The sequence below is a fragment of the Triturus cristatus genome, chromosome 4_1 (genome assembly GCF_964204655.1).
Source record: "Triturus cristatus chromosome 4_1, aTriCri1.1, whole genome shotgun sequence".
NCBI classification, from domain to species: domain Eukaryota; kingdom Metazoa; phylum Chordata; class Amphibia; order Caudata; family Salamandridae; genus Triturus; species Triturus cristatus.
In genome coordinates, this window is record NC_140585.1 from 404,476,440 (window position 1) to 404,492,779 (window position 16,340).

General features: G+C 44.8%; 1 protein-coding gene across 1 annotated transcript in view; it reads left to right on the plus strand.

Annotated features, from left to right (window-relative positions):
* A4GALT (alpha 1,4-galactosyltransferase (P1PK blood group)) overlaps nt 1-14,877 on the plus strand; it is a 207,370-nt gene extending 192,493 nt beyond the window's left edge. Inside the window, exon 4 of the mRNA XM_085652498.1 lies at nt 12,846-14,877. Coding sequence (XP_085508624.1) covers nt 12,885-13,952 — 1,068 coding nt within the window. The 5' untranslated portion in view covers nt 12,846-12,884 and the 3' untranslated portion in view covers nt 13,953-14,877. The remainder of the gene's footprint in view (nt 1-12,845) is intronic.
* Nucleotides 14,878-16,340: the final 1,463 nt, after the last annotated feature.

Genomic DNA, 16,340 nt, shown 5'->3' on the forward strand with positions numbered 1-16,340 from the left:
AGAGGTCCGCCACTAATGGTGAAATCTGAACAGTGGTTCCTAAATGTTTTCCACAATGGAGTAATACTGTCAGTCCAAATTGTTTCAAAAGTAGTCCATATCTTATTCTATTAGGCGCAAGCTTATTTTTGCGTATTCATTGGCTCACAAAGATTGCAGATTAAATCAATGTAAAGTAATACTTAGTTTCAATAAAATGTACCGAGAGCAGACACGTAAGATGTTTAAAAGATGTTCCATACAAATGTAGAATAGGTGCCCTACACCATGCGCAATGATGAACCTGCCTGCAGAAATATACACGTGCAGATTAGTGTTGCAACAATCTTATAAAAATGTTAATAGTATTAAGACTTGCAGTCCTGAGTTCAGCTTCAGTGTGGCCTTCGCGCATTTGATTGCTTGCCAGATTAACACCATGGCCTTGCTTTGGCATAGATGCCTCTTCGGTTTTGTTCCTCCTTTACTCCCACACGGAGAGGTGCTGCCTTCCACTCTGCTCTGATGGCCTCGCCCACCAAGAATGCATAGAACGTTCAATCATAAGCTAAATACATGTGCTAGTATTCAAAGTCCTCATCCTCCTCGACCTCTCAGCGGCGGTCGACACCGTCTCTCACCGCACCCTAATACGCAGACTCCACGACGCAGGGATCCAAGACTAGGCCCTCAACTGGATCCACTCCTTCCTATCCAACAGAACGCAGCGGGTCAGACTCCCCCCTTTCCTCTCAGACCCTACACCTACCACCTGCGGAGTCCCCCAAGGGTCCTCCCTCAGCCCTACACTCTTCAAAATCTACATGGCTCCGCTCGCCCCCATCGTCAGAACCTACGGACTCAACATTGTGTCATACGCAGACGACACCCAACTTAACTTATCCTCTCCCTATCCAATGAACCCAATACCGCCAGACACAATTTTCGAGAAGGCATGGAAGCCGTCGCCAAATGGATAAAAAACAGCTGCCTACAACTAAACACCAACAAAACAGAAGTACTCCTCATGGGCCCAAATCCCAACGCCTGGAACGACACCTGGTGGCCCCCCACCCTCGGAAGCCCTCCCACCCCCACGGACCACGCACTCAACCTGGGAATCATCCTGGACTCCAAGCTCAAAATGGACCGCCAGATCAACTCTGTCTCAATCTCCTGCTTCCACACCCTCTGCCTCCTACGTAAGACCTTCAAATGGATCCCCCTCGAACACAGAAAGACCGTCACTCACGCCCTGTTCACCAGCAGACTCAACTACGGCAACACACTCTACGCCGGAATAAACAAAAACTTCACCGCAAGCTACAGAACATCCAGAACGCCGCCGCAAGACTGGTCCTCGACCTGCCAAGACACTGCCACATCTCCCAGCACCTACACACACTCCACTGACTCCCCATCAAAGCTAGAGTCACCTTCAAGATGCTCACCCACGCCCACAAGGCCCTCCACGACACCGGACCAGCATACCTGAACAGCCGACTCAAATTCCACGCACCCCAGAGGACCCTACGATCAGCCCAGCTCTCCTACACCGTGGTTCCCCGCACCAGAAAGACCAGATCATGAGGCCGCTCCTTCTTCCTCGCGGCCCGAGCCTGGAATGCCCTTCCGCTCCACCTCAAACAGACAACATCGCTCCCCATCTTGGCAAGAAACCTCAAAACCTGGCTCTTCGACAGACCCCCCCTTGATGGACTGGAACCTGCTAACCACAAGCCCCATCCCCCAGCGCCTTGAGACACTTACGGGTGAGTAGTCACACTTAACAAACGAATTAAAGTACTTCGTGCTACATGGAGTATTTCCATTGGCTAACGCCCCCTGAAGCTTACCAAATTTAAGATAGATTTTATGACCGTTACAATTTTAGTACATTTTTAAAATGTAAATGTAGCCTTAGTACAATATGTTAACAGCCTACATTAACATGCTGGGTCGAGCTGCAGCTATCACTTGCCAGTGCTCACCCTTCTAGAAAACTGCCAAGCAACTAGGTTTCACTGCTGTCAGGGCTGGACTCCACGCCAGGGAAGGTAGAATATTTCCCTGTGTAGTATTTGCAGTGTTGGATTTTTTACTGGAAGGGTAGAAGCTTCAAGATATTGTGGTAGATAGACCCTGATTAAAATGTAGCGTGGGACTCTGTTTTGCAAAACCTGTTCTTGGGTGCTGGGGGACATGTGGGGCGTGGAGAGGGCATTCTCTTCTGCCCTCCCCAACCTACCCAAAACAAAAATGATACACTATAGAGGGCTATACTACTATCCTTCCCCTCACCACCCAAAAAACATTTAGTAGAGGGTCAAACTACTTCCTCAGTTTTGATTGCTGCGATTTGGGTGCTGAAATCTCTCTCAGGTTTAGGTTTAGTAAAGTGTTTACTACAAACAATTAGTCTGGGAATGATAGAGGGTACCTACAGTGGCATCTACCTAACTGGGAAATGGAAACGTGCTACCAGAGCAAAGGCCAGACACAAATTTATATTGTTCTATGAAGGGTCCCATGACTAGATTCTCTCTAAGAATACGAACAGGTGCTTATCTAAGCCCACAAGAGCTGGTACATTGCTTTTAAAGGAGATGTTGCCTACATAGCCATAACTACTGACTTTGGAATTGGGGAACCAGGTTCAGTCCCTGCATTGGCTCAACATCTGTGAGTCTGGGCAAATCACTTAATCTCCCACAGCCTACATTCTTTTTTAAATATGACCATGTAAAGTGCTCATGTGCCCTTGAGCAGAGTCCTTACTACAGAGGTCTTCAAACTTTTTTAGGTTGAGCCCCCCCAGCTCAATTTTTTTAGCTGTTGCCCCCCCCCCCCCAACACCTGACAGAAATTTCTGGAATCTTGTACATTACATAATCGACCGCCCCGCGCATATCCTGGGCCATATCCAGCAAATAATGTTCAACACAATAAGAGTGTTCAGTAAAGTGCAGGTTTGTGAGTGGGTGTGCTGAAATGACAGATTATTACACAGCTCAAAGCACCATTTCCTAGATAAAATATGCGCAAATTGTTTTTACTAGGATGCTTTGTTTTACACATGACATTGATTGATAACACCACCAACATAGATGTGACGGGTGTGCCTGTTTTTCGCCACAGACGGTCAATCTGTGGATGGATTTTTTCTACTGCCATCCTCAGGTTGTGCTCCACATCCAGGGGCAGATCTGCAAGGCACTTCCGAAGCACAGGGATGCGACATATTTACAAGAATATGACGCATCTCTGTGCTTTCCCTTGCGCTGGCGCACAAACTGCAGCCATGCGCTAGCGTAGGCATCCTTGCACCATGGTGCAAGGATGTCTGAGTCGTGGGGAGATTGTTTTTGTGCAGGAAGGGGCACCTTCCTGCACATAAACAATCACTACAGGCATTTCCCTCTTTCAATGCATGCTGTAGAATGCAGCATGCATTGAAAGAGGGAAAAACGAGGAGAAATGAAAACATTTCTCCTCGTTGCACCTCGTTAAGCCACCTCTAGGGTGGCGTAGCATTCAGACGCATTTCCAGATTTACGATTCCTCGTAAATCTGGAGATGTGTCTTGTTCCATGGGTGTTGCGTGGGAACACCCACAGCAATAGCCATGGGACAACACTTCAACACAAAGTGCTGCGTGTGAAGGGGCCGTATTCACAAGCAGAGGAAAAGTCACGCAGGGTGGCTTTTCCTGTCCTTGTAAATATGGAGGAGCCCCCTGTGCCACCAGTACGTCACAAAAAGTGACGTACTGGTGGCACAGGGCGCTTGTAAATCTGCCCCCTAGTCTTTAATACCACAAGTGCTGAGAACCCAATCTCACATAAATAGGACGGGCTGAAATGCAAGAGAGTTTTGATATCAGTTTCTCTCAAAGCTGAATATTCTGCAGACATTTTCAGCCAAGACAGGGACTGTAAGGGAGACAGTGTTGTCAGATTTTTTCGAGCACTCCCTAGCTCAGAGCTGGTACACGAGAAACAAATCTTCTCTAGAAATCATTAATAAAACGTTTTAGGCAGCATTATAATGGGATAATTGCCCACCAACCTGTTATGGATCCGAAGACAAAGTTGAAAGTCCACAGAGAGGGCATTGAATGAACACCTAATTGAGAATTCCTAAGTAGTACGATAAGTTGCTTGCCTGAAGCAGTTGGGGTTAAGGACACGTCGGGCTTATGTTTAAAAAAAATAGAACTAATAACAAATTAATGATGTCTATTTTACTTCAGAGCAATGTTGTCTGATAAACTTTGTGGTGGCAGGGACATGTTAAGGATTTTTGGTGCCCTGGGCCAAAACTATTTTGGGGCCCCTATTCAGTACAGCTTTGAGTCTAAATGATTTACTTTCTGCTCTGCCTTACCGTCTTTAGCCAGGCTACTAAGGGTGCACAGGCACTATGGTTGAAATTCTAAAAGCGTTTACTAATATTCATAGATAGTGATGTGTGTTTTCACTGTTGTAACAAAGCAGTAGCCCACTAATTTTACAGCGAATAATATCTGTGATATCCTTCAATTTCTCATATGTGAGGACCCGCTTGGATCTAAAATAAACTTTTTTATGGTTGTTGCTTGAAACAAACATTTCTCTGCAAATAGTAATAGACTCCTTACATCAATCACATTAAAAAGAAATAAAACAAAACGGTATTTACAAGAATTTGTTTAGGAATTTTGCCAGGCCAGCAGGGCAAAAACAGAGCTGTCTATCAAGGGGCCCCCTGGAAAGCTGGATTGCAGTGCATGTAAATGTGTCCTTTTGTAGTTTAGGATGAAAATCTTGATGGGGCACGACATGCCCATACTCGTGTACAGGGGCGCCACTAGACCCGAACTTCGGGTGGGCGCTAACACTCCCAGCCAGGGCTGGCCCAAGCACTTGTTGCACACAGTGCAGCAGTTTTTTTTGGTGCCCCCTCCCACATTTCCTCCTTTTCCATGAATTCCCTCACTACGATGCACCTCATCTCTCTTCATTTTGTTATAGCGCTACTCATTGTTTACCCACACTCAGTTCTGTGATCTGCATGGTACACATTCTATGGAGCAGGCACATTAACCCTCTGCGCTGTGTGGGTGGCAGGAGTGCTCATGTGAGTGCACGGGGAGCCATGCGACAGTTTGCGAGTTGGGTAAGAGGAGTGACTGCAGGGTGAGCGAGGTGACCATATGAATTTGGGTGCAGATATAAGTGCAGAGTGGGACAAATTAATGTATGGTTAGTGGTGGGCTTATTTGAGTGAGATTGCAGATTGAGCAGTGAGGGGGACAGGTGATGAAGTGTCACTTGAGCGCAGGTTGAGTAGTGTGCTCGTGTGATTGCAGGGTGAGGTACAGGGTGAACAGTGCAAGTGAATTGTGAGTGCTGAGTAATCACTGTGAGTGCAGGGTAAGTGGGTGAATGGTGTGAGTGCATGGGGATCAGTGTGAGTGCAGGGTGAGCGTGAAAGTGAAGGGCGAGAATGAGGAGCGAGTTGTCTGAATGCAAGGTGCATTCCCCGACATTTGAAATAACTCCGAATGTTATTGACGGCAGCGTAGGGTTTCAAAAGTGTTAAACTATTGCTAATATGGCAGTAACCAGGGATCAGGGTGGAGGAAATAAATAATGTGGTGATCCTGCAACAAACTCCCAGTCTTGTGATTAGGGTTGCCAGCTCATTATTTTGATGTCCCAGGCGGTGCAAAAATAAGCAGTCACCTAAAGCTGTATTGTCAGTACTTGTCCATGCATACTTAGAACAGCAATAGAAATAACGTTTACTTATGTTCTATGGCTGCCTGAATAATCTATGGCTGATAATAAAAGGGAACATGCTTCTTTATTTACAGACAAGCAATTTGCAGTCTGTTTAAAAGAACACATGGCTGGCTGGCATTTTGCGCGCTTGCCTGTGTAGTTTTAAAATAAACTTTGTCTCCTCTCTGGGAAGAGCTAACCCTCCCAGGAAGGGGTTATTTCATAGAGCTGAAATGCTTCAGATGCAGTGAGAGGCAGGATGTCTCCACTGCTTAAACTGAAAGCAAACAAACAGACAGGCATTTCAGCTGTAGTGTGAGGCTAGGAGTCTCCTCTACTATAATATGGAATGCGAAGGAACAGGCCTGTCTGTTCGTTTACCTTCGGTTTTAGCAGAGGAGACTTCCTGCCTTCTCACTGCAGCTGAAGCGTTTCAGCTCTATGAATTAACTTCCTCCTGGGACCCTTAACTTAACAAAAGCATGGGCACTTCGTGCCCAGTCCATTTCCCCTCCCTCCCCCCTCACCGGAGTTCTCTAAAAAGACTTGCAACTTGTGACTCAGGGAACAAAGGTAAAATTAGAGTGGAGTGCGCGCCCCCCCAGGATGGTGTCGCGCCCCCCCAGGGGGGGCACCCCACAGATTGAAGAAGTCTGCCTTACTATATAAAACACAAATTTAAATGAATTAGGCTCAGCAGTCTTTTGTGTAAAAATATGCACCTGGAGCACCAAGTGCAGCTCATCTCATAGTTGGGCACCTCCACTCTGCGGTTTGAATGAGTAAGAAAACAACATAATTAATGTCTCCTATGAAAAAGCATCAACGTTTTTAATTTCCCATGGATTGGTCTTGCACACTTTTCCAGAGTGGCTTTTTGTTTTCAGTCTACCCCGTGTTTAATTACCAGTCAGCCTTCATCCAATGCAGAGACTGAGAGTAGTTGGGTTGTTGGTTGAAAGGGGGTGGCCACTGTTCAAGCAACAGCCTCAATCCATGTCAGAGTAAACCACAAAAGTCACTAAATTAACCAGTGCCTAACTCTGTTAGCTTGGCACAAAAGCAGTCAGGCTTATCTTTGAGGCAAGGTGTAAAGTATTTATGCAGCACACAAACACCAATAAAATTGACCACAAAACAAGAAAATCCCCACACCAATTTAGAAAAATAGAGTACATTTTCATAAATAATTTGGCACTAAAATGACAAAAATCTAATTAGAACCGGAGAAATGAAAGTTTAAGGTAAAATCTAGTGCCTGAAAGATCTAAGTGCCAACCACAGACATCTGGTCATGCAAGACCGGGTCAAAGTAAAAAGAAATAGGGCTGAGCGTGAGTCTCATACAAGAAGTGGATTGGGTCCAGTTTGCGCCTACTTTTGGACTTAGAAGTAATTTCAAAGAAAAATGGTCTGGGAATGTAAAGTTCACCAGGACAAGGTTGCAGGCAGTGTCTTAGGGGGAAGTGTCGACGCCAGGGAGCCGCTGTACAAAGTCACTTAATATTTCTACGTTTGGAAATCGAAAATACCAGTGGGATGCAGCAGGTGGCTGTAGCCGAGTAGATTTCCAGGAGGCCGGATACCCCTTTGCAGAAGGACAGCTGAACAGGATTTGCTGCTGCAGAGAAGAAGGAGGCCAGAATATTATGAAGTACACAATGACTCTGTTGCTTATACAAATTAATTGGTCTTTTGCACGCAGAGTCTTGGTCAATCTGGACCGTATTAGATCATCAACGTTTCAACCCAATCTATGCTCTATTGAGTAGTCAAGGTGGGTCTTCATCAGGACAAGTATGGGGGAGTAGGGGATGACAGCCCACTAGGAACCAGAGCAAATCCTGGCTAGTCAGACATCTGTGAAGTCTAGTAGTTAGATCCTGGTGGTTGTAGATCAAGGCTAAAATATCTCTGGTGTGATGATTCTACCATGTAAGGGAAAGTCAGAAGAAGGATTTGGAATCGACTAGATCAATCACATTCGACGTGGGTGATCAAGTCAAAAATCGCCGAGGTGTTGGATTCACGAGTCTTTTCTTGCGGAAGCGATGGGGGATTCAAAGTTGCAACGCAAAGCCAGGCATGAGTCCTGTTTCTTTGCTGCCATCTCTCAGCCCTAGACAACAGAGTCATTGTGTTCTTCATAATATTCTGGCTTCCTCTTTCCCTTGTACATATTTTAATCACCTTGTATATAATATGCACTGTATTCTATCACTGGGCACAAATGTCACTTGATCACACATCACCCTAAACTTCACCTAGTTTTGACAGCCTTGTTTACAAATGTATGAGTATATCTAAATGATTCAATGTATATAAAACAACATAAAACTCATCAAATTGCGTTGCTCTTGTTGCTTTTTGCTATGTGTTCCATATGTCAAAACAGCTTATATATGAATGTTTGAAGATTGTACAGAATAATACATAAATATTAATTGTTTACATAAGAAATAGTTGGTACTACCCATAATGTGTTGGTGCAGCTTTGTAAAACAAAGACTGAACATGTGCTCTCTCGCAATCAAGCTATACAGCTCTTTGTAATCACTCACTTCTCTTTCCTTCATCCAACCATCCAGTGCCTTGCAAACATGATACACACAACCCACCCAGGTCTGTTGGGGGAGCTTCTGACTGTCCCTAAAAATTTGCTTATACCTCTTTGGGGTGAGCCCATATTTCCTGGTTAGGACCTCTTTCATGAGAGGATATTTCACCCTGTCCCCTTTCCCTAGGGCTAACAGGGTATCTCCCCTACATTGGGAATATGTCTCCAGAGACTGCCCCACCCTTAAAATCTTTTTCAGGGACCTTATTGATCTCCAGGGCAACCTTATAGGCTTCAAACCTGTGCTCTGTGTTTTCCCCCACAGCTAAGCTAGGCACTAGATAGTTTGGGATGAGGCCACTCTTCTCCTACTGGGGTAATGCTGCCACCAATACTGATGTACTCTGCCTGCTTGGCTTTGATGTATAGCTCCTTGAGACTGAGCACATGAGTCATAGTTCCTTTCCTCCATGGCCAGCCTCTTTCTTGATAAAGCTGTTTCAGCCACAGCTTTCTCTCTGGCTAAGGTTCTTACTGCCTCAGCCCTTCTCTCCGCTGCTTCCAGCTTTATGGCCAGCTGCAGCTTGAGTTCCATCTCCACCTTCCTGTCCTCAAGCTCATCTGGGGACAGACACTGGACAGACACACTGCTCCCTGTCCTATCCTGGGTATTCTTTAGGGGTGTGTGGTGCTCACCCTGCTGCTTAGTCTGGACCCTCCACCTCCCCATCATCCCCTAAGGGTGTCCCCCCCCTCCTCCTCATCCTCCTCTGGGTCGATGTGCTATTTCTAAACTTCCTCAAAGGCTCTGAGGGCTATCTGAAGGTCCATCATGGGAGCCTTCATGCCTGCCTTCAGCCCTTTCTATTTGCAAAGCTTCAGCAGCTCAACCTTGCTGAGGATGTCAAAGTTGATAAGATCCTTCTTCATGGTACAATAAAAGGGAGGTAGGGCACTTACAAGGAGAAAACAGCCAATAGAAAACTGAGAAGAATTTAAAAAGAGGTCACCTCTTGTGTCAATTTACTTATATGGGATATTTGTGTTACACAAATCCGTGTATGGTTCTACAAAAACACAAGTACTGGATCCCACCACTGAGCACCAATGTGAGCAATTGGGTTGTTAGTTGAATGGGGGACGACCACTCCTCAAGCACCAGCTACACTCCCTGTCAGGGTGAACCACAAAAGCCACTAAATTAAACTGTACTTAACCCTCTGATAGCTTGGCACAAAATCAGTCAGGCTTATCTTAGAGGCAATATGTAAAGTATTTATGCAGCACACAAACAGCAAAAAATTACCACACAACACAAAAAAATCCCATAACCATAGTACATTTAGTACATTTTCATAAATGACATGACCCCCAAAATGACAAAACTCCAATCAGTAGAACTAGAGTTGCGAATTTTTAAAGTGTGTGGTAAAATATAGACCCTAAAACATCAAAGCGGCAACTGCGGGCATCTAGTCACACTTGACTGAGTTAAAGTCGAAAAATATGGGCGACCATGATAGAGCGTGAGTCAGATACAAGAAGTAGATCGGCCCTGGTCTAGGCTTACCTTCGGATGTAGAAGAAATGTAAAAGAAACATGGCCTGAGAAGAAACATTTCAGAGGTGCAAGGCTGTAGGCAGTGTCTATGGAGGAAGTGTTGACATCGAGGAGCCACTGGGCGAAGTCATGATGAAGATTTCTACATTCGGACTCTCTATTTTGGTAGTCGTAGATGTTGGGCTGGACTAAGCTGGAGGCTGTAGCTGAGGAGAGTTTGAGGAAGCACCGCTGAACAGGATTTGCTGCTTCGGAGACGAAGGTAGCAGGAGCTGCCAGGAATTCAGGTCGACTGGCTATGCACCTTGGGCGGATGCACGAGCAGGTTGGTCCTGGTCTTCTCTCGGTTTTCAGGACACATTTTAGCCAAAAAATCTCCAAGTCCCAAGTTTTGGGTTTTGGCTATCTGGACACATTTAATACCAGAACCAAAGGTCCAGGGCTGAAAAGTCGCACTTGGAGGGGAGGGTGGTCTGGTGGGGTTAGGACTCACTCAGGCTTTGTCCATGTGTGTGTTCAAGATAGTTGGAGCCTTTTTATGTCCCCGAGGCTCTGATCAGGAGGCCATCAAACTAGACCTTGGAGTCACTCTGGTAGTCCTGGACTCAAGTGGTGAAGCAGGGTTCAAGCAGCTGGGCAGGCCTCTGAGGGTGTAAGGCAAGCTCTAGGCAGCAAAGCAGTCCCTTCCGGTGAAGCAAAGCAGTCTTGTGGAGTACACAGCAGCAGGCAGTCCATTATGAGTTGTTCTGCTGGTCTAGAAATTGAACTGAATGGTGAGCCGAGGGTCCCCTTTTTTATACCTGGTACCTTCTTGGAAGTAGGAGGTTTCTAGAGAACGCCCTTTTAGTGCTTGAAGTTTTCTGACTCCAAGCTAGCTGCATGAACATTGCAGGGGTGACCTGTCCTTTGTGTGAAGGCAGAGCACAGCCTATTCAGTTGCAAATGGGGCTGTGCTCAGCTCTGCCCCCCATTCTGCTGCTGTTGGCCCAGCCAGGCACACCTAATCCCTCTACTGTGTGGCTGTCTGGGAGGAGTACACAAAGTCCAACAGCGAACTTAACCCAGTAATGTGACCCAGGATAGGCTGCAGGCAACAAATAGTTTAGGGCAGAAAAATACCAACTTTCTGAAAGTGTAGTTCCAAATTAAAAGTAGGCCTCACAGAAGAGAAAAATGAATTTAGGTGATTTTCACTACTAGGACATGTAAATCTTAAAGGTGTATGTCCAACCTTTTAATTATAATGCGCCCTGCCCTATGGGCTACCAAGGGGTTTACCTTAGGGGTGACATATGCAATAAAAGGGAGTTTAAGGCTTGGCAAGCAGGTTATATTGCCAAGTAAAATTGTCAGTTAAAGCCTCTTCTCAGGCTGCAAAGGCAGGCCATGGACATGGTTTAAGGTTCGATATAAGTCAGTGGCACAATGAGTGCTGCAGGCTCACTAGTAGCATTTCATTTACAGGTCCCGGGTATATGGTATATCAACAAGAGACTTGTAAGTAAATTAAATAGGCCAGTCAGATGTAAGCCAGCTTTACCATGTTTAAAGGAAAGAGCACAAGCACTTTAGCACTGGCTAGCAGTGGTAAAGTGCACAGACTCCTAAGGTCAACACAAATGAATTCAGCAAAAATAGGAGCAGTCAAGGCAAAAAGTTTGTGGGAAGACCACCCTAAGCCTGATGGGTCTAAAAGATTAATCATTATTTTTAAAAAGGCTTAAAATTCCGATAAAGTGAATTTATTGATGGTTCTTACCAATGTTTTCTCAAACTGGGTTCTCTGAAGAGATTTGCTATAGCTAATCATGTACTTTTAGTGTTTTTGTTACTTAATTTCAGTAGAGTTGTTTTAAGGGTGAAATGCTGAACGTTTACATACCACCAGTACTGTATAGGCCCCCTTTTTCTATTTTTACACGTCAAGCATCAAAAGGGGCAACCCCAGCTAGAAAGCACATGTGCCATTTGGAAAACAAATGTCTAGGGAACAAATAAAGTGAAGTTCTCTCGTGCTCAGCGGTGGCTGCATCCAAACCAACCTAGGGGGCTGGCTGGGGAACAAATAAACACCTTTTGTTGCCAGCTGCCACGATCTTCTGCTCACGGCACTCCAATCCCCGGAAACACAGGCTCCCAGACTCCCCACGCACTCCCAACCCTCCTGTCATGTTATAACTCCCAGCATGAGAGCAGCGCTGGGATTGGGCGGAGCAGGCCGATCTAGCGCTTCAGCAGGGACTGGTAGAAGGAGCACTGCGGATATCTTCAAGGAACAGCCTGGAGATACCCAAGTGCCAATGTTGGTTTGGGCAGCCATGGACGGTCGTCAAAACCGACATAAGCACTTTCAGTGTCTACTACTCCTCCTCCCAGTGCTGCCGACATGACATGGCCCTTCCCCATACTCATAGGCTGGAAGTCAAAAATAAAATGACAAATATTTTTGTCATTTTATTTTTCTTCTGCCTGTTAAAATGCAGCAGTGGGGTGATGCTCCTCCGCCATAGCGCAGGAGCCACTCCTGCTTATGCTGCTATGAGGTGTTACAGTAGCAGTCTCCTCCTATACGATGGTCAATTATGTTACCAGCATTTTCTTCATTATATTTTGAAACGTCATTTTGACTGATTCAATGGTCTGTGTCTCAGGAACATAGAAGTGAAGGAGCATTCCCAGTGGAGCATTGGGACCTCAGTAAACCTGTAACAAGTTATTACAAGCTACTAATGATATTTACTATATTCCATCCGTGCACTAACACCGTAACTGGTTTGTACTAAGAAAATACATGTCAGGCCTTTTTGGGAGATTGCACTCACCATGTATTATACATCTTTACATGTATGTATCAGTATTTACATTGTGGGACGTTTCACTGTTTTAGGAGGAATATCTAGATGTGGCGTGTAGTAGTATTTTCTATTTGTCACACAGTAATATCCTGATGCTTATTCTAATTTGCTTTTATGCTGTTTTGTAGGTCACTCTACTGGAAAAAACAATACTGGATGTGAAGACAATGCACAAAATGACTGCCTACGTTCTCTGGTTAACCAAAGCTGCTCGAAGGAATAAACTTCGGTCAACGTGTGTGGTTATAATAAAATTAATCCCATTTGTGTCGATCATGTTTTACTTGGGCCTTACTGACCACTCTGACAGCATAGCTTCACCCTACATATTGCCTTCTGAAGTCAAATGTCCGGCCATTGAAACTCACGCTTCTCCTGAATCGTCCAATCTTAGTGAAAAAGGCAAAATATTTTTTGTAGAAACCTCCAATCGGATGCAGCCTAACTTCCTGTTTTTGTGCTCTGTTGAATCCGCAGCCAGAGCTCACCCAGAGTCACAGGTGGTGGTACTGATGAAGGGCCTATCTGGCAGTCCTCATAGAGCCCCTAGAAACTTTCGCTTGTCTCTCCTTGGCTGTTTCCCAAATATTGAGGTAAAGCCATTGGATTTGATGGATCTCTTTGCAAATACTCCTTTAAGCTCATGGTACTCTTCAGCATGGAGGAACTGGGAGCCCTACCACCTACCCATACTTTCCGATGCCTGCCGGATAGCTCTCGTCTGGAAGTTTGGAGGAATATACCTGGACACAGACTTCATTGTTCTAAAAAATCTGAAGAACCTTACCAACTCCATTGGCATTCAGTCCAGGTACCTATTAAATGGAGCTTTTCTCTCCTTTGATCGGGGTCATAAATTCATGGAAGACTCAATACAAGACTTTGTGCGGCATTACAATGCATGGATCTGGGGACACCAAGGACCGCAGCTTGTCACCCGTGTTTTCAAGAAATGGTGTTCCCTGCGTAAACTGACTGATAGTCAAGGATGTAATGGAGTGAGCATCATGCCGCAAGAGGCCTTCTACCCCATCCGCTGGCAGGACTGGAAAAAGTACTTTGACGTCGTCAACTCCACTGAGTTTGAGGGTTTGTTTCAAAACACGTACGCAGTACACATATGGAATAAGTTGAGTCAAGGGACGGCCATGAAGATTGGATCAAAAACAATAATGGACCAGCTGTTCTCACGCAACTGCCCACTCACATACAGCATCATGAATCGTGTTCATTGAACGCTCTATGCACAATGAACTGACTTACTTCTTTGTTGTAAGCTTCAAGGAGTACTAGGAGAAAACAATGCCTTCTAAAAGGGACAGGGGAACCTTCTGGATGTGAAACAAAAGTGTTATCTATTTATTAATTTTGTAAAATTATTGTATAGACTATATCATGGTCCAAAGGTTTCACACACACTGCACAATGCTGACCACACACACATGTATGTAGTATGTGTGTCAGAAGCACACAGCTAAGAGGGTCTGTGGAGACATCATTTCAGTGTCCTCTGTTAGGAAAGAAGGAGGAAACTGGTTCTTTGATGTCCATCGATCTTTCTAAAGCATGGGGTTCAACTTGAGATTGCCTGGCAGTTTGGTTTTGTAGTTTTAGGCAGGTTTTTACTGTGTGGGGTGTGACTGCGATGTTGAGAGACTTCAGTGATGTAGTCACTTATGATGGGGCTCTTTAATGCATGTCTCAGCAAACTGTAACTAGTCACCCAAATATGATTCGCATTTCCAGAGCTAACCAGTGAACAGTACCCACTATAGGCTTATGTGGTTGCATTCGCCGCCTTTGGTGGCTTCTGAGATTTGCATCCTTGATGCGGTGGACGAGCCTTTTTAGGAAGACTTGGGAGAACTGTTACGGCTACAACTAGGATTTGTACAAGTTGGTCAAAGTTACTTGTTTAGTAGGCACACTCTCTGTTTTTCAGTAACTGGGATTGAAACATATTCCTCCATTTCTGTGCAAATGTGATTTTGCAGGCATTGGATTAGGTTTATTATGAGCCGTACATATTGCAGGTCTCCTCATTTCAGAGCTAGAAATTGAACACCAATTAGCATGCCATTCGCAGCACCCTCCTGCTTTTTCCTGTGTAAGACAAAGACTAGGGGCCCGATTCACACAACTAACTTAAGACAAAATCCTAAACTTACTACCATTTTGGTATTCACAGAAGGCACTTATTTATTTTGGTATTCACAGAAGGCACTTACTCATTTCGGTATTCACAGAAGTTAGGAGTCCTAACTTTAGGACTCCTAAATGCCTTCTGTGAATACCGAAAGCCTTAAAATTAGGATTTTTCTCAGTTTAGTAGTAGTATAGTTAGGACTCCTAACTTTAGGACTCCTAAATGCCTTCTGTGAATACAGAAAGTCTTAAAATTAGGATTTTTCTCAATTTAGTAGTAGTAAAGTTAGGAGTCCTAACTTTAGGACTCCTAAACTGAGAAAAATCCTAATTTTAAGACTTTCGATATTCACAGAAGGCATTTAGGAGTCCTAAAGTTAGGACTCCTAACTTCTGTGAATACCGAAGTGAGTAAGTGTCTTCTGTGAATACCAAAATGAGTAAGTGCCTTCTGTGAATACCAAAATGGTAGTAAGTTTAGGATTTTGTCTTAAATTAGTTCTGTGAATCGGGCCCAAGGACTTGAGGAACCATGGGGTCCCTGCTGGGCTTGAACCCCCTTCATGCTTGTGACACACATTTCCTGCTGGGTCTCAGAAGAGAGGTATTTGTGATATCAAAAGTTTCCAGGGGAGTAGTGTAATTGATCTCCAAGTATATATTCAGATTTTCAGTGAGATAGCCGAGCCGGAGTCACATCGGAAGAGAAATGACCTGGCTCTTCGAACAGTAGCAGCTTACCCCCCCAGCGCCTTGAGACCCTCGCGGGTATGTAGTGCGCTTTACAAATGCCATGATTGATTGATTGATGTAGTTTACGTAAATGTGTTGACTTAGAGATCTCCATTCCTTCCTGAAACCCCTTCCCCAATGTGCTTAGAGGTGTTTGTCTCGGATATACCAGAGTGGCAGAGAGTTGCTGCACCCCCAGATCTCTGAGTGACTCCATGTAAAGGGTGGAAAGCATGGGGGAGAAGAGGAAACCTTGCAGCACTCAACAGCTTATAGACGCGAGGCCAGACTTGACAGGATATACGTTGGCAAAAGATTGCGTGAAATATGGCAGCCTTGCAGAGGTTTGCAAATGGATTGTTACAATGTGATGAGCTGTCATTTTGTATCAAAAGCAGTTAGAAACTAAGTGAACTAAATAGTTTCACTCACCCCTTTCTATCATCCTTAGACCAGTGGGGATTCATTAGCCTGTAGATTTGTTGGTGAAGATTGACCTAGACAGAGTTAGATGGTTATTTATGGTGATATCTCGGGGCTGCGTGGCAGGCATCCTTCAGAAATCTTGCCAAAAATGGTAGGATAGCTATGTATCTGTACATTTTTAAGTAGTTTAGGACATAAGTAGTTTTTAAAGTATGTGTGCTTGGCCCTAAGTTTGAGTTGTTGGGAACAATTTCCTCGGAACATGATTGCCTACTATACATAGCAACAGTGATGGGGTGGGGTTCACTGTGGTTTTTTTA